Source organism: Hakea prostrata, unplaced genomic scaffold (genome assembly GCF_041222555.1).
Source record: "Hakea prostrata isolate BN-2017 unplaced genomic scaffold, UWA_Hpros_2 contig_13, whole genome shotgun sequence".
In the NCBI taxonomy this organism is placed as follows: domain Eukaryota; kingdom Viridiplantae; phylum Streptophyta; class Magnoliopsida; order Proteales; family Proteaceae; genus Hakea; species Hakea prostrata.
Genome location: NW_028291132.1, coordinates 916,941 through 938,595, shown reverse-complemented (window position 1 = coordinate 938,595; position 21,655 = coordinate 916,941). Strand labels below are relative to the sequence as shown.

Here is a 21,655-nt window from a genome sequence, read left to right as displayed (position 1 = left end):
CCAGTGAGCATAGGGCCCATCAAACTTGTAAAAAAAACCAGGCCCAATTGGTACATCAAGGAGCTGGCTGAATCATCAGAAGGGCAATCTGGTCATTTGGGACCCTAACACTAAAAGGGTCCAGGAAATTTCAGAATAATTTTATGATGCAATATCTACTTTTTGTTTGTTAGAAAACAAGCATTAAATAATCAAAACAGCAGCTGAACTTGAACAAAGAAAAGAGAGAAGAAGAAGAAGAGAAGAGAAATGAAGAACTAGTAGAAGAGGCTTGTGATTCTTGCTTAAGAGTCTAGAATCACAAAGCCCTTTTATTTATAGCTTCTAATGAATCTAATACAACTTGAGAGACAAGTAATTGTCCTCTAGAAAAAGGAAACAAAAAATTACAACTTTAGTAACTTCCTAGCTCCTAAAATAGAAAATTCTGAAAATAGAAATTACTACCAAAATAGAAACTATGCTTTCTAAAAACTCCCAAAACTTATGTAGCAAGACTCCAACATTAGAAATAGAAAGTAGAGTAGCATCACTAGCATATACTATTCACGTGAACTGTAACACAAATTTTACTGTTCATGTGAACAGTACCGTGAACAGTAGAAACAGATTTTTTACTGTTCACGTGAATAGTGTCGTGAACAGTAAATAGCCTAAGTGTATATACTTCAACACTCCCCCTCAAGCTGGAGTGTACACAAAGAAAACTTCAGCTTGCGCAATAAGAATAAACTTGAAAAGTAGCACCAATCTTGAATCGTGTAGTAATGGCAGATGTCGATAAACACTGATAAAACTTCACCCAAGAGATAATCAACACCAACTTTGAAAAAACTTTAATTCTTCATGTCAATAGAACCATCCAATAGTGAGAACAATCGACGATGTTGAAGACGAACAAAGTCCATAAGTATAGCAGGATCAAAGGCACTATCCATATAATGCCGGTAGTAAGGAGAAATATCCACATTAGATCTTCAAAATTGTAACTCCAAAGTCCATATAAATGCTTCACAAGAACGCAAGTAGTAGGTAGGCAAAAAGCAGTATCCACGTAATGCCGGTAGTAGGGGAGAATATCCACGCTAAATCTTCAAAATTGCAACTCCAATGTCCATATAAATGCTTCACAAGAACGCAAGTAACAGGTAAAGTATGGGTAGGTAAAAGACAATATTGATTATTGTGGACCAAGTTGGTAAGGTAGTATGGGATATTACAGACCAAATAGGTAGGTAAAGGACATTATGAGTTACTGTGAACCAAGTAGGTAAAGTAAAAGATAGTATAGGTTACTGCGAACAAGTAGGTAAGGTAAAAGACAATATGGGTTACTGCGGACCAAGTAGGTAAGGTAAAAGACAATATGGGTTACTGCGGACCAAGTAGGTAAGGTAGTATGGGTTACTACGAACCAAGTAGGTAGGTAAAATACAGTATGGATTACTGCGGATCAAGTAGGTAAGGTAAAAGACAGTATGGGTTACTGCGGACCAAGTAGGTAGGGTAAAAGACAATATGGGTTATTGCGGACCAAGTAGGTAAGGTAAAAGGGCAATATAGGTAAAGATAGGTAATGATATTGTTGTAGAATGCCATAAGTTGAGGGCAAAGATCTTCACAAATAATATCCATCAGCACATCTTGAGTAGATATAGAATAAGGTACCATTCTCCCCCTCACGTGTAGCATTACACGTGGACAATTAATGATGACCAGTGACAAGCATCTTAAAGTATGAGCACAAAAGAAACCCAAGAAGGAAAAGTAGCAGCCACAGAGCAGTGTATTATTCACCAATAAAGCTGATCAAGCACCAGAAAATCGTCTCACAGGACAAAGTCTTGTTCACCAAGGGGGGAAAAAAAATTCTGGACCACCGCTAACCCTTAGGCAGGAGCAAATTAGATCAGGAAAAAAAATATTGAACCAGCTTGGAATCTCAAAATTGCAGTAGTCGCTGCAGCAATCCACTTAAAAGAAGTGCAATAACAGTAGTTGCAGTAGCAAATAATATCAGATCTCGAACCATAGCAACAAACTTCTGCTAGATTTGGAACTCTAACAGATCTTGATATGAAGGAAAAGTGGTCCTCTAGGTCTTTGTAGAAATATTAGATAAAAAGAAGGCTAAACTTGATTCTGAAATAAACAACGGAAGCAGTAGTAAAGCAAGACGATAGCAGCAGAATTTTTCAGAACGGAGAAATTCATTGAAACAGGGTACTAGTATACGACTTGCAGCAGAACTTATAGCACAAACAATGGAAGACAATACTTAGGTCTTGCAATCTGAATTATGGGCATATCTTCACAAGAATCAAGAGGAATCCCAAGACATCAGTATAATGCAGATTGAACTTCAGATTTGCACACAAAAAAAGGGTAGTAGTAGCCTCAGTTGAATCAAATAGGTAGACATATCCCTAGAAAGCTTAGGGCCTTTTTGTAGTATTAATACATTGATACTTGGTGCTTCAAAAGTTAAAGAAGAAGGACAGCCATGCACAATTACTGCAGCGAAGGTTGGGGCTGCCCTAGATAAGAAAAAGAAAAAAAAAGAAGAAAAAAAACTGGGCAGCCAAGAGAGAGAAAACGGTCCCTAAGTTGATTAAACTTGCTCTGATGCCATGTTAGAAAACAAGCATTAAATAATCAAAACAGCAGCTGAACTTGAACAAAGAAAAGAGAGAAGAAGAAAAAGAGAAGAGAGATGAAGAACTAGTAGAAGAGGCTTGTGATTCTTGCTTAAGAGTCTAGAATCACAAAGCCCTTTTATTTATAGCTTCTAATGAATCTAATACAACTTGAGAGACAAGTAATTGTCCTCTAGAAAAAGGAAACAAAAAATTACAACTTTAGTAACTTCCTAGCTCCTAAAATAGAAAATTCTGAAAATAGAAACTACTACCAAAATAGTAACTATGCTTTCTAAAAACTCCCAAAACTTATGTAGCAAGACTCCAACATTAGAAATAGAAAGTAGAGTAGCATCACTAGCATACATGGTGGGAGATCTCGCTCTCGAGCGAGATCTCGCTACCATGAAAAACCGAGATCTCGACCATCTCGGCGAGATCTCGGTCGAGATATGCCATTTTTTGGGCGTCAACTCGGTAGCCCATCTTGGTGGGTTTTAGGGTCCCAGTTAGGCTAAAACTTGGTATTTAGCCTATTTGATGCCTTTTGAACACACTAGTGGCCTTGGATTTGTGAGAAAACAGCCCTAAGTATGATTTCTAAGTCTACCCATATTGTGAAACTGAAATGCTCTATGATTAGAGAATGCAATGTTATATAGCATATAATATAAAACCATTAATGCTATAGAATTAGAGAATGCAAGGTTATATAACATGTAATATAAAACCTTAAGGCATATAAATGAAAATCATGTGTATCAAATACATCAAATAACTTCAATGTCATCAAGATAACATTCATATGAGTATTACAATCTTAACTATCGAGAATAGAATGATAAAAGTACACAACCGTTAGAAGTTTTATATAAGTCATTAACGCATAAGTTCATAAGACAAGTAGAGGATGATTGAGCTTTCTTTGATGTTGTAGATGTGCTAAGAGTAGTTGCAAGTGAAACTTTGGCTGAAATCTACAAAAAATTTGGTAAAAAATGAGAGTTCCAGCGAGATATGGCGAGATTTGGGGCGAGATATGGCGAGATATGGCGAGATATGGCGAGATATAGCGAGATATGGCGAGATATGGCGAGATCTTGAGCGAGATATCCCATCTCGCAGATCTCGCCCTTGATCTCGTCTCGGTTTATGAAAAAACCGAGATATCTCGCGAGATCTCGCGAGATCTCCCACCATGCTAGCATATACTATTCACGTGAACAGTAACACAGATTTTACTGTTCACGTGAACAGTAAAAACAGATTTTTTACTGTTTACGTGAATAGTGTCGTGAACAGTAAATGGCCCAAGTGTATATACTTCAACAAATTTTCAATTGGACTAGGAGTTAGAGTCCTTGTCTGAATAGGAGTCCAAGTTGGACTCCAATTTCCAAGTAGGATTCCTTATGGAAGTTGGTTACTTATTTTTGCAAGTTGTTTTTGATTCAAAGATGAGGTTTCCCAAAGAATTAAAATAGGGTGGATGAAGTGGAGAGGTGCGTCCGGGGTCTTATGTGATCGGCGTATTCCATTAAAGCTTAAAGGAAAATTTTATAGGACTGTTGTTCGACCAGCTATGATGTACGGTGCAGAGTGTTGGGCTGTTAAAAAGAATCATATAGATAAACTCAGTGTAGTAGAAATGAGGATGCTAAGATGGATGAGTGGCAAAACTAGGATGGATAAGATAAGAAACGATCATATTAGAGTTGGGCTGGGAGTTGCTCCCATAAGTGATAAGCTTAGAGAAAGTCGTTTGAGGTGGCACGGCCACGTTCAACGGAGACCTATAAATGCTCCTTTACGGAGAAGTGATATAATCCATATTGAAGGAACTAGAAGAGCTAGGGGTAGACCTAAGATAACCTTAGGAGAAGTGGTGAGAAAGGATATGTATAGCTTAGGCCTTGTATCTAGCATGGCCTCGAATAGAACTGATTGGAGGGCAAGAATCCATGTAGCCGACCCCATTTAGTTGGGACAAGGCTTATTGTTGTTGTTGTTGTTGTTATTTTTGATTCAAAGATCTCTAGAAAATTCCTTTCTAGTTTGTTTATCAAGTTGTTGAGTTGTTAAGGGAATTCCAATCCAAAGTGGATTTCCTAGTTTGAGTTCCATTATGTTTCCTAGATTGATTCCTAGTCCATTTCCCTCAAGGTCTCTAGTGTAAGGCTATATAAAGCCCCCACCTCATTGTAATCAAATCAGTTGAAGAATTAATAAAAATTAGAGACTTGGGAGTTGTTGGAAGTTTTCCCACACCTGGGTTTGAGGAATTAAGAGTGAATTCTACAATTTCAGCATTAACCTTTCATCTTCTTCAAGCCTGCAGCAACCCCAGGAGCATCTTCAACTCAATTTTCATTCAACAGTCCCCTTCCTACTCAAGTAAGTGTGATCACAGCCCATTTCCCAACCCCATTCCACTATCCCAAGCTGTGCCTAGCCCTCTCCCTTCTCCCTACACCTTGGGGCACCACCCCCCCACACCAAACCCTAGTTCTAGGAATCCCCAGTCCCTATACTGCAGCCCTTCTTCCCCTCCCCTAGGACCCCAAGGTTAGGTCCTTCCCTTTCCTCAATCCCCTCCCTTACATTCCCCTTACTCCCCAGCCCCTTATCTCCCTTTTTCTTTTTCTTGTTATTCTTTTCTCACTTGTGGCAGAATCTGGAAATTCCTGAATTTGCAAATTCCCATATGACCTTAAACCCTAGAAGCATAATTAACCCTAAACCCTAAATCCCTACCCCTTTTAAATTCAGCCTTATAACTAGCATCCCCAGCCCTTTACCCTACCTTCGATCCCTATGCTTACCCTACTAGAAACCCTGGAATTCTTAAAACCCTAGAAAATCACAAAATCAACCATAAGATTCTGCAAGTACATATTTATGAGAACATAATATTTTCTCTTAAATCAAATCTAAATCTTACCCTAAACATAACCCTAAATCTCCCTTTACAATATGCAAGGTTTGGAACTCAACCTAACCATAGCTACAGGGCTTTTAGACGTTTTTGAGTAGAGTTTTACTGCTGTTCATTTATTTTCTGATTTGGACAGCAAGGACCAAATCTAAGTGACCTATTGAGAGGATATTTGAAAGATTAGCTGCTGTACCCTAATTGCAGACCTTGACAGCAGGGTTATAAGCCTATAACTACTGCTTTCCTTTGGAGATGTTGACTCCAAACAGCAAGGTATTGAACCCTAGATTATTGCCCGCTGCTTTCTTAGAAATGATCCTACTACTGGCCCTGTAATCCAGGGTTACATCATTTGGAATTCGTGCTTCATCATTAGAACCCTATCTATAGCCAAATGATTGAATTTGAATTGGGTCCCAACGGATAGAAAACAGTCAGTTTTGAACTTGCAGTTGACCTCTTTATTCTCACAGTTGACTGGCTCAATATAGCCATTCAAAACTAGGCATTAGGCCGTTAGGTTGATTCATGGTTGACCGTGGGCTGGCGGTTGACCAAGACCTTCCACAGTACATACAATAGAAAAAAATTTGAGGGAAACTCAAGTTTTGACCAGGTGAAACTGGGAACCTAGGTGGGAAACTGGGAAATTTTGAGGAAACTTAGGATTTTTGTGTGCAAGTTTTGACAGGTTTTAAGGAGTATTTTAGGGTGGGACTCTTCATTTAAGCTAATTAGAGCATAAATAACACATTGGCTGTATTTTGCTAAAAAAGTCAATGTAGATATGTCATTCAATGTACATAACATCAATGTAGAGTTGTCCGAGAAGTACACTATAAACTTAACTACTTTAGTACATAACAATATAACGTTTAATATATAATTTCTAACTTCAAAACATCAAATACAAAGTAACTGACAATAAAAGGAAAGTACAACTTAGTGCCAAGAGGAGTGCCTCGGTGGATCCATCCTATGAGCTGAGTAGTACTATGCATGTAACATCCTCTCCTCTAACCAATGAACATAGACATCCCATGACATTTTATGCCTATGGTTGTCAAGGTAATAGAAAACTGTAACTTTAAGTCTGGCCATCAACATGCCTAAGATAACTAGTTTGAGGGAATAGGCAATTTGGATATGGAAGTCCTGATAGAGGGGGTATTTGTTGTGGTATTTGGTGAAACATGAAAGAAACAAAAAGATGGAAAATTTGGAAAAGCTACGAAACATGCAGGAAAAAGTCTTAGGTTTCCACGAAATTTCCCATGTTTCCCATGAAATTTGGGAATATTTTTTCTTCTCATGAACCAGCTGGTCCAGTTGGGTTAAACAAGGTTTCAAGGTTTTGACAAGTTTGGATGAAATTTTGACGGTTTCGATCGAAACTTGGGATTTTTTTTCGTGCCCCAATTTTTTGTTGCGAGGTTCCTAAAATGGGAAAAGTTTCGACCGAATTTTGTTCTATGGTACATACCATGAGGTCACTAGAATTCTATTAGTCGATCAAGCCAATTCGGATCTTGTTGACCGACACTTAGTTTGTGGGCTTTTGTAGGGCTTTCCAAAGTAGTTTTCAAATTCTTTTTATACCCCCATGGACTGACCTAATATACTCCTTTGTGCATGTGATTAGTTTTATAAAACTTCAACCTGAAAAATGCATGCTTTTACAGTTGGCACTTTACTATTGTATATGCATGGTCTTCAAGCTTGTCTTGTCTTTATTGTTGAGTCTTTGGAGTGTACTTATATGTGGGTAGGTCCATCCCTTAGTCCTCCATGTCTTGAGTCCCTTAATCTTGGTCTTTATGTGCCACTCAAACTGCTTCAGTGCCATGCATGCTCTCTACTTGAAGGTATCCTCTAGTATTCTATTTGGGCTAACTTAATCACAAGAGTAGATTGTTAGATCTTTGTTCTATGTGTTTGTGATCATCAGATGGTCACTTCCTTAACAACATGTCCACCCAATCATCCATTGGTCTTTACACCGTCAGCTTTGACCATTAGCCCCAATCTCACTAAAAAGAACCAATTAGTATTCTAGGTTGCTTCATCCACTGAAGTATCTGAAACAGTGCATTGGAAATCCACTTTCATTTGGATTCCAGTTAGAAATCTTCATGTCCCAACTTTCTTGGAAGATTTAGATTAGAAAAGTTATTTTACTGTTTCATCCATTTTCTTGATCTTCAGGGTTTTACCTCTTAATTGGATCATATATTTGTCCATATACATCCTCTTACGTGCAGCTGACTGCAGGTAAATCAATGAGAACAGAAAGTCTTGACAATATCTGTATGCATCTTACTTCTTGTGTTGTCTACCTATGTGGAATCACTTCACTGTGCTTAAGTCCCAACAAAAGCTTGTGTGTAACTTGAGAATCTTTCTGTGAGTGCTTAAATGAAAGTGGGTTTGTCCGCCTATCAGCCTCACTCTTACTCTGCCCTGCACTGTATGAGTTCGATAATGTCCTTCCTACTGTTTCTTATACCATGCCAAGATGCACAAATCCATGGATGTGATTTTCCATTCACCACTGGTGTGGGAGAACTGTCTTCTTCCCTGTGTACTGTTAGGTGTCATAAAATGCAGCATATTATTTGTTGTGTATAGATGGATATATATATATATATATATATATATATTTTAACTCTCCTCACTGCTGGGCCAGTTAGTAATTTCCACAACCTTGCCTTTGAAATAATGCAGGAGCAGTTGTCAGATGACCTGGTACGTGTGGATAGACTATTTCAGCAAGCTGTAGAAGCTGGAATCGATATACAGGTACATTATTTTCGTCTTACCAGCTTGAATGTGCGTGTGTTTGATGTTTAGTAGGGAACACCCATATGCTGACAAGCCTGAAATATGTTTGCATGGTCTGTATACCCTAATTAAAAGCCATCCTTTTTCTTTGGCAAGAATTAGAAGCCATCCCTGTGCACAAGGCTGTACTGCAGGTCTGGGAGGGGCAAACATATGCAGCCTTACCCCCTGCTTCATAAAAGAGGCTGTTTCCAAGTTTGAACCCACAACTGACAGGATATGAGGATACAACAGTGAACTTGGCCATTGTGTCAAGTCTTGCCCACAAGCCTATATACCCTAAATAAGGGTAATTCTAAAGATTTGAACAAAGTTATGGTTAAGTACCAAGTTAGATTCATAGTTATCAACAGTGTATGCGAAAAAAAATGTATGCTTTGTCTCTAGGCAATGCCTTGTGGGATGAGTGGTTGTTTTTTCAACATTTTTTACTGAGATTTTTTTTTTTGGGGGGGGGGGGGGGGGTTACATGACTAAAATTTATTTCACAACACTACATAATACTGGTGGTTCAGCTTGTTACCATGAAACAAGAAGCATGAGATAATCTTAAGATTTAAAGAAACAGGGTCAAATGAGGGCTAAAGTCATCTGCAGAATACCTTATATATATATATATATATATATATATATATATATATATATATATATATATATATATATATATATATATATATATATATATATATATATATATATATATATATATTATAACCAAAGTTCAAATTTTGGTTTTTTGCCCAGCCGATATAAACCCTGAAGGGAGAATTTTTCTTCTTTGGTTTTGGGACATCTTGGTCAAAATATTAACCAAATCTCAACCATCTCGACTATTTGGGTCCATCTTCTTCCATTTTGATGATATCTGCATATTTCACAGATCTCGTCTCGGTGCTACGCCTCCGGTTTCACCAATTTCGACCTAAAATCCAACTTTTTGGTTCAAGTCCCTGTTTCTCCCTCCAATTCCTACACTCCATAGGGCAGCTGTCAGTCATTGCCATGTTGATCAAAGTGCTTTTTTTATTTAAATTATATAAAATCTTAGTTTGGCACAGAAGGGGCAAGACTTGGCACAATGGTCGGCGGACCATGGTTGTAGCAGTCAAGGCATTGAAACAGCCTCTTGGCAAAATTGCTGAGGTAAGGTTGCATAGGAGAATTGCCCCCCTCCCTGGACTCTACGTGTGCAAAATGCCTTTGGCACCAAGTTCATCTTTTTATTTAGTTTGGCACAAGTGACACTAAAAATTGTATAATTTTACTTATATGCGAAATAATTATTAGAGATCCTACCTATGAAAGATACTCATCAAATAATAAACATAATAATAACTACATTTATCATATTTTTATAGCCCTGCCCATGTGGGTTTGGGGTCAGTATGGACCAATAGGATGGTCGGGCCAAAATCTTGAACACTTGTGTTAGGAGGGGGAAAAAAAGGAAAATCATACTCATATAAATATGTTGATCTTTAAAAATTTGACTGGTCAAATAATTTTCTTTTTCCATGAGATTTTTTCTCACTGGATCAAGCACAAACTAACTTTCCAAAAATTCAAACCTACTCAAGTCTAATTTATTCTGAAGTATTACGTCCTGCTCAAACTTTGTATGGTGTGCACGAATGTTTCTTTTGATTAGTGCTCTAAGAAATATCTAATAGATACCCAAGAAAGTTTGTATTTTACCACCTTTTTGGTTTTTAGCAATGGTGTAACATGTTAAGGTTTATGAAATATTAGATTTGAGAAAAGTTCCCTTTACTAGAAAGTTAAAAAATTACACCTACTGATAAAAATCTAGTTTTTATTATTGAGATGGGGGTTAGCCTTTTTTTCCCCGCATTTTGGGATTTGATTTTCTAATTATTTTGGTTGGATTTAAATTTGGGGTATTTGCATATATAATTTAGCCAAATGATATTAGGCATAAATAAGGTCCAACATAGGATTTGATACTAATATAAATAGGTCAAGATGTGTTGCAATAAAGCAACCAACTGCACACATACCACGTTATTCAGCTTTTTATTGATCATGTTGTGCATATGTGCTTGAAAACTTAGCGCTGCCAGTCTCTTTTTTTTTTTTTGGGTATTTATTAGTCAATTTTAAATGTGCATGTTCAGGTTTAATGAGATTGTAGTAGGTTTGATGAATTTCACTTGGTTTACAGTGCAGATCAATTAATGGTGAAGAGCTTTCTATCCTCATGTTGTCAGGGAAATATATTGCGATTGCTTTGGTTGACCAGTACAAAATGGAGTATGGCTAATGTTTTGAGATTTTATTTATGCCCCTCATCTATTTGATTGGCTATTATTGTGTACTATTTTGTCTCTAGAGTATGGATAGGTTGATTGAGTTAGATACAGAGTACAGAGGCTACCCGCATCACAATTAATACACAAGAAACAATAATGCATGGATTTGCATGTTGGTGCTGGTGTTAGGAAACAGTTACTTATAGGAGTTTGATCTGTCTACAAATATAGATTCAGTCACATGACTTAGCTATTGTGGCTCTTCAAATTATGTTTTCCCTTTTTGTATCTAATAAAAATAAAAGGAACATTGGGAATGGAATAATGCATTTTTGAACTTGTGACAGTTGGATTTCCATTTCTGGACTGGCTTGACCCAGTTTGTAAACCCAGATATCAAAGAACCAAACCTGTACCCATACTTCTTCTGGCAGCCTCATCATCATCAGACTCCTCATCCACATCCACGGAGGGCCTCTTTAAGGCTACCTCCTCGAACTCCCTCTGTTGCCTTTCCTTATCTACCCTCTTCAGTCTACCTTCTTTTAAGCTGGCAGCAATTGCTTTTGTGTATTTTGTATAGCACTTTAGGTCACTTCGCCACATCCCTGTAAGCTTTTTGGTCTTGTGGCACCACCAGAATTTAGCTCCTTCAAGCTATATTTGTGTCTTGACTTCTTATGGATGGTTAGGCCTCACCATGTTGCCAAGCATTGTCAAAAGCCTTAGTGCTACTACTAGCTCTACGATCAGCTAATAAACAAGATAAATACATTCACCCATATCATCATATACAGTTATGTATTAAAAAAAAAAATGTAAACTACTAAACCATTCGCACACACAAATATATTCAATGCTAAACTATTAAACTATTAAACTAATATAATAACATATCTAACAAGTAACAACTAAAAACACAAAATAATGAAAATATATTTTTAGTTTCATTAAAAACTTATAATTTTTTTTTTATTACAAGAAATACAAACTTTTTTGTAAAGCCACAAACGTATAAATACTGATATTTAAAAAAAAAAAAAAAAACAACATAAGTGTCAAATTTTTTTCGTATAAATTAAAATATTTTCCTAATCATTATAATTAATTTACTATATTTGAAAATAAAAATAAAAAGAAAAGAAATGCAACAACTATGAAAAAAAATAAAAATTTACTCCACGAGATTGTAGCCCTTCCAATAGTCTAACATATATTAGAATCATTATCATAACCTATGTCGACTCCGTGAAAAGGGTTTGGCTAGATTTTATTTTCGGTGTCGGCTCCAACTTAACGCACAAACCTCCTCCTTTACCCAAGCTTTGGATTGGCAACAAACATTGCCGCAGTTAAAAGACATTCAAGACGAGGTTCTTTGGTATATGCTTTTTGCTAATGATATTGTGTTAATAGATGAGACTCAAGGAGGGATTAATACCAAGTTAGAATCATGGAGAGCAACTTGGAATCGAAAGGCTTTAAACTAAGTAGAACGAAGACAATTCTTTTGTGTTGTAACTTTGGTCATGATTAGGCAGACGATGAGATGGTGAAATTTGATGATAAGGAGATTCCTAAGAGCAATTTTTTTAGGTACCTTGGTTCAATTATAAATAATAAAAGTTATATGAAGGATGATGTTTCCCAAAGATTAAAATATGGTGGATGAAATAGAGAGGTGCGTCTGGGGTCTTGTATGATCGACTTATTCCTTTAGAGCTTAAAGGAAAATTCTATAGTATCGTCGTTCGACCAGCTATGACGCATGGTGCAAAGTGTTGGGCTGTTAAAAAGAATCATATAGATAAACTCAGTGTAATAGAAATGGGGATGTTAAGATGAATGAATAGCAAAACTAGGAAGGATAGATAAAAAATGATCATATTAGAGGTGGTTTGGGGGTAGCTTATGTAAGTGATAAGCTACGAGAATGTCGTTTGAGGTGGCACGACTATTGTTTGCAAAATAAAAGTAACCGCAAGTGCACGGTATCGTGTAGCTAACGGTCGATCTCAAGAAGATATACCACTTTAGAATAACTTCTTAATGGTAACACAAGAGTGCAAGGATGTCAAATTTTTTTAAACTAATTAATTAAACTAAATTAACAAATCTAAATGAGCGGTTTTAACATATACATCTAATGTGATCAAATTGAAAATAAAAATAAAAGAAACATAATCTATCCATTCATCATCTAATAAATAAATAGAAAATGCATAAATAAAAAGTAGGAATAAAAAAATGCGAAAAATAAATAAATAAACAAATAAAAGGGAAGTGATTCGAGTGTCAACTCTGGATCGAGGGAAGGGGAGTATGACTAGGATGACTTTGACCTTGGACCCTTTGCCTGAGCTTACAGTCCACCGATCAGGGGAACAAATCTTAAAGAAAAAAATACAGAAAGTAAATAAGAAAACAAATAACAATAACAAAACAATAAATGGAAAAGAGAAACCTTAACCAAAGAGAGACACGATTGTTCTAGTAATCGAATGGGCCGGTTTGTAGACACGAAAAAGTAAAAGTAAGAACTCAACGGGACCCTACCTCTCGAATCAGAAAAAGAGAGGTAGGGTCCCGACATCTTTGATCAAGGACCCAAGGGGAAAAGAAAACAATAAATAAATACTGAAAAGTAAATCCTAAGTTAAGAATATAGAGGGGTAGATAGAAGCGGGAATGGAGGGGGGGGGGAGAGAAGATTATTGACGAAGACAACTTACTTGAGTTCTCGAATCTCGAATGAAAAAAAAAAAAACCTTGAACAATTGATTCGAATCTCAACCAACCCTATCAACCAGATCTGGAATGATCCAAATCTACAATTGCTAGACCTAGAGAAAATGAATCCTCTTGAATATTGAAGCTTGAAACTTGAAGCTTGAACTTGAAATTGAAATTGAAATTGCATTGATCAAACGAAAGAAAATACACTTGCATAAAATAAACTAAATAACTTGAATATTCATTGCTTTACATAGAAAAATTGAACTTAAACATTCAATCTAGAAATGAGAACCCCACAAAGCAATCAAAGAACCGGAGAAAACCTAAAGAAGCTAAAGAGAATAGAAGGTGTAAACCTAGGTCTAAGGGAGAGGGTATATTTACAGGACATGGTGAATGATTTACAAATAAGGAAAGAAATAATAATAAAAAAGAATAATAATTATGAAAATTAAATCAAAGAATAAATAAAAAAAGTAGAAAACTTGGAGATAGAAAGAATAGAGATAAAAAAAATAGTAATAAAAAGAAAAACGTCTGGAATGGAGAGAGAGAGAGAGAGAGAGAGAGAGAGAGAGAGAGAGAGAGAGAGAGAGAGAGAGAGAGAGAGAGAGAGAGAGAGAGAATAAGTGGAGAAAAAAAAATATTTTAGAAGTGGAGAATAAAGTGGAGAGGAAAGAGAAAAAAATACATATATTTTATTAACAAAAGGAAATGGGTTTATTAAGGAAATAATAAAGTAAAAGAAATAGAAAGTGGGGAGAGAGAGAGAGAAAAAAAATAATTAGGAAAAGAAATAAAATCTGTTGGGGACCTCGTCAGGCTCGAAGCGGGGTAGTTGCTGGCTACATTATAAGAAATATTAGTAGCACTGTATCCACAGGTCTGGACTTTTGGAGCAACGGCAAGCGCTTGATCCTACAAGTGGTACCAGAGCTAGGAGGTCTCGTGTTTAAATCCTTATGGTGCTATTTGGGGGGATTTTCGGAGGATTTTAGGGCCTCGCCAGGGTTGTGCTGAGGTTCAGTTATCCAAAAATCTCGCCTTGGATCTGGGGGGATTGTTAGGGACCTTGCCAGGCTGTGCTGAGGTTGCCCAAGGTCCTGCCCAGATCCAGGTTCGAAGCGGAGTAGTTGTTGGCTACATTATAAGAAATATTAGTAGCACCGTATCCACAGGTCCGGACTTTTGGAGCAACGGCAAGTGTTTGATCCTACAAAATCTAATAAAATAAAATCTTCTAGAAAATCTTAATCTTTTACTACTTGTTGGCCCCATACATTTTTCAATTACAATAAAGTAAAATAAAGTAAAATAAAATAAAATAAAATCCTAACTAATCTCAACCGTAGATCAAAATTGGCTTATTTATTTCTAAGATATTTTGGAGTTGTCCCATAATTGCATCTGTAGCCCATCATGTTCCAAATCAAGCATTTTTTGCACTTGAGAATTTGAACGGACCTCTTGACGTGTAAAATTGCATGTTTCATACCCAAAACTCCAAATATTTGCTTAAATCCTGAAAAATTCTAAAATCTGTAAAAACAACATAAAACCCAAGGTAGCTCCACTTTAAGTGTGTAAATGCATGCTTCATGCCCTAAGATTTCACACATAAATGTGTTCATTAGCTATGTTCAACAAAGGCCTGTAAATGCCCTTATTTGGAGAAGTGATAAATCTATATTGAAGGAATTAGAAGAGCTAGGGGCAGACCTAAGATAACCTTGAGAGAAGTGGTGAGAAGGGATATGCATAGCTTAGGCCTTGTATTTAGTGTGGCCTCAAACAAAGTTGATTGGAAGGCAAGAATCCATTATTTTTTAAATTTTATTCTTAAAAATATATTTTTTAAATCCAAAAATAATTAATAACAGAAAATTTAAAATTTTCCATGAAAGTGTAAATCGGACAAAGATGTTCATAAATGAAATTTGCAGAAAAAGTTCACTTTCCTTGAAGAACACCTTTAAAAACCCTTCATTGATGTCGACCTCTATTGTAGATGAGCTAAGGTGAGATTAAAAGTGTTGCAGGCAAAGCTCCAACATGTTTCCAGCAAAAAATGAAGAACATAGCTAATGGTGTCGAGATGAGGCCGAGAGCAGTTGAGATTAGGAAATCTTGTCTGGACTCAATTGAGTTGGGGTGTAACAGCAATGAAATTTCAACTCGACCGAGATGTTGAACTTTTTGGAACTTGCAATAGATCTTGTCTCTATTTTTTTTTTCTTTTTTCAGTTGATATTCTGAGATCTCATATGACCTCGAACCATGCTATCGTCGTGGTTGGAACTATGCCCCTTCTTATTGAGGCGCATCAATGAAGGGAAGTAAATGTATGTGACACCATTGTCTTTCCATGTAGTTGGTGGGTAAATATATTCATTTAATCAGCCTCTTAGAGTTGTGGACATGGTGAACAGAGGGCCATTTTGAGGCCCCATTAGATGGGAACCTTGTGCATTGGCAACACTCGGATTTTGTTTTCCACCTTCATTATGTGGCATGCCATTTAGACGGCTTTTTCTGTTGAAAGTATATAGCATTGTAGTTTGTGTATGGAGATTTTATAGGTTTGGTTTGAATGAGCATTTATGGGGCTGTAGCCTTTAGGTGAGTATGACATCCCAAATATTCAGTCCCTCACCACCCTCTTTTCATCCTTCAAGGTCCCAAACTAGTTAACTTACAAAATCAACAAGGCACGCGCATGCTTAAGGTGGAGGGTGGGGGGTTTAGGGATGACCACAACTTAATTACGTTTGATTTGGTATTATCCAAACTCATATAAGCCCATTGTCCTGCCCTTGCTTTTGATTGGTCTTTCTAATAGTAAAATCCCGGGTCAACCCCTTAATGCTGCATTTCTGATGAAATCTTTCATTACTGGCACAGTTTTTATCAAGAGATCCTATTGTTTGCTATCATTATTAAATTCTCTTGCATTGATTGAACTGAAGGCTTACTTTGTGATTTTAATTTTCTTAGTGTAAGGGTTCTTTTCTTCTCATGTGTCAAAATTTGTTGATGCAGTCGGTTTTGGCTCGAGGATATTTGTGTCTCTGGGTTCTATGCTGGAGACTCAGGTTACACTGGTGAGATATGAAATTCTTTTCTTATGCATAATTGACTTGATTAGACATTGTGGTTATACCTTAGGGCAAAATATGTAATTTGGTCTTAACTGAAGCTGTTTTGGATAAAGTCTCCTTTTTTCCCTGTCTTTCTTGTTGTACGTTTAACAGAAATTGGTAGAACTTCCAACAAAAAATTTGCTCATGATTAAAGGTAGACTGTTAACAGTTTCCAACCCAGGACTACCACTAATGATGAAATAAAACTGGGAGACACAGAATAAATGAAAGGCTGCACTGGGAGGGTACTACTGTTTGGATAATTGTTTATGATGGAAAACATACAGATAAGATTTATCTATTCTATCCTTAAAAAGTGGTGACTGCACATTTTCTTGAAAGAGTTGCCGGATAGTTGTTTTACATTTTCTGGAGCATGTATATCCTCGTGATTAGATCTCAGTGGAAATCCAGTTGTTTGTTGTAAGGTCATGGTGATGGTGTTGTATTTTATGTTCCGAGGCTTGAAAATTGATATACTAATGAGTCCTTCCTCTCCCCTTCCTACATTTCATTTTCTCTCCTCTGTAGGTCACTATATTGTTGTATGTGGTTATGATGCCGACAGAGATGAATTTGAAATTAGAGATCCATCAAGCTCTAGGTAAATTATCTTCATTTTTCCTCACTCCATGTTTCATAGAATCTCTCTATTAATAATTCTTGCTTATGTGAAAAAAGATGATAGGGAGGTGAGTATTCTATCTGCAGCCCGGCATTGGATTGCTCCCGTCTACTGTATCTCCTTGCATGAAATGGTTCCAATGAATTATCACCATCCAATATTCCAGATTCTTTTTTGAAGCTTATAGATATGTGTCCTAGAATCTGAAAGAAGTTAACAACCAGAACATTAGTTTTCATCGAACTACTTCAGTCTTGACCAAAACTTTGATGCACATGAATTGAGTGGTGACAAATTTAACTTGTTCTTTTGTTACAAAAAATTAACAATTTTAACTGTTGTAGGAAATCTATCAGGATCTCCATGCAGTGCCTAGATGAGGCCCGCAAATCCTTTGGTACCGATGAGGATCTAATCCTGGTAAGCTACTGATATTATTCCCCGAGAAAATTAATTGATACTGAATAGATGTTGCCATCTCTTTTGTCATAGATGAGGGGCAATTTTTCTCTTGCTATTCTGGATATCTCAGGAACATCTGATGCAAATGCTCCATTCTTTCTGAAATGTTTTGGGTGTGGACGAATATCCAGGCTAATTCATTACTGTATATGAAACATACTTGTTGTCCATACCACAGCTGACTCCATCCTTCCACAACAACAAGCTTTGTCCCAGCTAACTGGGGTCAGCTATGTGCTTGCTTCCAATCCTGACTCCATCCTTCCCAACTCCTATATATCCCAAATAACGAACCGTGATCCCATTGATTACCAGATTCCAGTCTATATATCCACCTCTTGGATTGGCCACAGCCTCAAATTGGAGCAACTGTATGTGCGAAGCCATCCTAAATTTTTCTTTCGCGATCATTAGTTATCACATTGTGATGTAAAATAGATTAGGGTTTGTACATAAAACAAAGAATTGGGATTTTGTTTGATGTTGACTTGTTTTCTGATATAAACATCACCTGGGAATTGTTCTTTTCATTTTCCTCAATGATAAGTGGCAAGTGTTAATTGGTTAGATATTCCAGTAGGTTAATGAGGGCTACCATTTTCTGTGCACATTCAAAACATCTACACACATTCCAGTTGGATCCAAGCTTATGCACTCAGAAAGGAGGGTTTCAGGAAATTGGGCCAAGTTGAAGACTTCAGTTTTGACCATGGCCAAAATGACTGACAGGACTGAATATAGTGGTCTGTTTGGTGAAAAAAACTTCCAATGCCTTTTTGTTTCAACTAGTTTTGGCTGTAACATAGAAGAAAATTTGACTGAAATTGTCGAAATTTCGGTCGAAATTTTTGCATTTTTAAAAAACGAAACTAATTTCCAATTATTTCGGAAAAATGTCAAATTTCGACCGAAATTTTAGAGATTTTGACCATTTCGGAGGTTTCGACCGAAATTTCGACCATTTCAACAATTCATCTTGTTTTTCTTTAGTTTTTGTTGATTGCTATCCCATTTTCATCTAATTTCCATGACTGCTTTGCCTTCGAAAACCTCTTTTGCTCATTTTTTGCCTCTAAACACCTCCTAAGCCACAACAGCTACAAAGGAAACTCTGACAACAATGGAATGTGAAGCATGAGCCATATCCAACAGTTCCAAACTTCCCCTTTTTTATTTTTGTTTTGTTCATGCCTTAAATGATCTTGTATTGCCTTAAAATTAATATATGTTTAGCCTAGGACTATGATCTATGATTGTGTTTTGTTAAACTTATCTTTTTATTATTTGTTACCATTTTTTCATTTTCTAGATTTTAATAATTATTTTCTAAAGTTATGTATTTTTATTTAATGTCTATATGATATATAAGCTTTAACTTAATATATGTGAGACACCATCCGTTGATCTAGTCGGTCATTTTATTTTGTTTGACTTGTTGTATATGTAACCATTTTACCCTTGTATGCAATACAGTTTGCACTTGTCGGACCCAGTCATTTGTTAGTATACTTGAATGATAAAGTTTCAATGATTTTTTTTTTTTTGGGCAAAATACTAGTTCCATTGTGTTTACTATGCTTGAAATAGGTAGTATGCAAGAATCTAAATCATTTTGAGTCCATAAGAGGCCCGAAATTGAAGTTCCAATTACCAGAAAAAGGTGTCCAGTTTGACTGAAACATCGAAATTTCGGCCGGCCTTTTGCAAGGTTGAAATTCCTGTTTCGGTTGAATTTTCTTCCTTGGACTGTAATATTGCCATAATTTTTATACTTAGATTTTAGGAAAAGGCCCCTCATTTTGCATTCCAGTTGACAGTGATTGCTTAAAATTTAAAACTTGGGAACCATAGTGTTAATACCTCTTCATGTGCAAGCTAGTGTTAAACGTAGTGGATTAACATAATGTGGCAAGGCTTCTGGTGCCTAGGTGTACGTAGGGTCTATACCTTCCCTACTGAAATGGCTCTATTTTACGTAAGTTTACATGACTATCAGATCAGAAAAGATATAGACATTATTTTGTTATAACGATTGCATTGTAAGTTTTATATATTAGCGTACAAAAGATGCTAGTCAGTGACTGAAACATAATGGAGTATTACAAAGGGATCTAGAATTCTAACTTGAGTGGAAACGTAATCACTTGCAAATACATGGGGAATCGAGATTTTATGGTAAGGGCACTATACCATGTGTTAATGGGAATATACCTAAAGAATTGTTAGACCACCTCAAGTGGAAGGTCAATGTGAGTGGATCTTCAACTTGCCTCTTAATTCTTAGGAATCGAAAAGCATACTAGATAGTGGCTTGGTCATAATGTTACCAACCTGGTCATGTGTAGAAAAAAATTGAACTGAAAGCTGCTTGTTAGTGACCCTCTCATGAACAAAGTGGAAGTTGAAATCTCCATGTGCTTGCATGGTTGTCAAGGCATTGCGTAAGCGTTGCCTAGGCTTCCTGGCCCTTTTTTGGGTCAAGGTGATGCCTTATCGCCTTGGTTTTTGTTGCTCCCTATTGCCTCACCTCGCCTTGTTGCCTTGACAACCTTGCATGCTTGGTGGTGGCATGGAACACCAGGTTTTGGAAAGGTTGATGCAGGACGCAGGTGGAAAGCCAAGCCCCTAGAATTGTTGCCAGCAGCTCAGGTTCCATATTATAGTATTTTATACCTGCTTTATCTTAGTCCAATGATTAATAAATTTTGATTGGGCAGTAGTATTCTTGTTATTCTGCACAACTATTGAGTCAGTTACAGAATGGTCTTTTTAGGGTCCAGCAATCTTTTATTTGAAGTCCTTTAGTTTTTCATTGTGAAGCTATCTACATATAAGACAGCCATGATTTAGGCTGCCAAGTATTAGTCAAAGTCCAAATACTATCCTGGTTATTAGTTCTATTTTCAGTCAGTCTTTTTAGTGCTAGACTGCTAATAAGCCATAAATACACCCCACTTGATGGCGGCTAATATGGATTGATTATCCAATTATTTCTTTCCAAGCTTGAGTGCTTTTGTGCATGATTGCGGTAGTGCTGTAGTGCATTGCTGGTTTAATTCAATTTTGGTAAAAAAACCTCTTTAAGGATTGGAAAATTTAGGATTCTTGGTCAGAGCAAGTGAGATCCTTGCTGTGGTTGAGCTGGCAGCCTTCAAGGCATTCCACTCAACCCATTCTTCGCAAGGCTTCCCCATCCAAGTATCTGACATTCTACACCTATCTCTGTTCTCCTACCTTAGCCATTATTTTGAATGCTGGAGTTAAATTCTGACCTAAGATCTTGGTAGTTTGGCCTTAATTCAATTGAGACTACTTTAAAGATTATGCAGCTTAGTATAAGGAGTTTGGGGCCGATTTGAAACACTAGAAACGATGTCTTGGACCTAATGGGGGACAGGATATAGAAGAAAGAAGGATATAAAGAAGATAGGGGGAAGAAGAGAAATCTTAGAAGAATTAGTCTTGAAGAAGAGGAAGAGCGAGGAGAACACTCATAAGAAGAAAAGAAGAAGAAGAAAAGAGGAGAGAAGGGGGGCTGCAAACGCACAAAGCTCAAGCTTCAATTCATTTTTTTCTATTCCATCTTAATAAGCTGATTACAAGTGTTTAAATAACAAAACAAACATACTTGATACGAAAACAGACTATAATAGGACTCTTGGTAATTTAAAACTAACAAAAGACTGATCCTACAAGGACTCTTAGGAATTTAAAACTAACTAAAACTTATCCTCGATATCCTACCCAAATAAAAAAAATTTTGATTACATGATTATCCCAATAATAAATAATAAAATTCTAAATTATCTCTAGAACTCCCACGAAAACAGATCCTATTTTATCTCCTTGGAAGCTGGAGTTTGGGCCCACCAAATTTGAATCTATTTCCATGCAAGCTAGACTTGGGGTCCACCAAATATGAAAAATATCAATCTAGGTTACTGTTCACGCTACTGTAGCGTGAACAGTAATTTCTGGTTGTGCTGCATCAGGACCTCATCCTGAAG

General features: G+C 36.7%; 1 protein-coding gene across 7 annotated transcripts in view; it reads left to right on the top strand.

Moving 5' to 3' along the window:
- The window catches only part of LOC148999359 (guanylyl cyclase 1), a 56,495-nt gene that overhangs the window by 15,346 nt on the left and 19,494 nt on the right, over positions 1-21,655 (top strand). For all 7 annotated transcript variants that reach the window (XM_089141222.1, XM_089141223.1, XM_089141224.1 and 4 more), the window contains 5 exons: positions 8,299-8,373; positions 10,598-10,686; positions 16,461-16,522; positions 17,093-17,165; positions 17,531-17,606. In XM_089141222.1, coding sequence (XP_088997348.1) covers positions 8,299-8,373; positions 10,598-10,686; positions 16,461-16,522; positions 17,093-17,165; positions 17,531-17,606 — 375 coding nt within the window. The remainder of the gene's footprint in view (positions 1-8,298; positions 8,374-10,597; positions 10,687-16,460; positions 16,523-17,092; positions 17,166-17,530; positions 17,607-21,655) is intronic.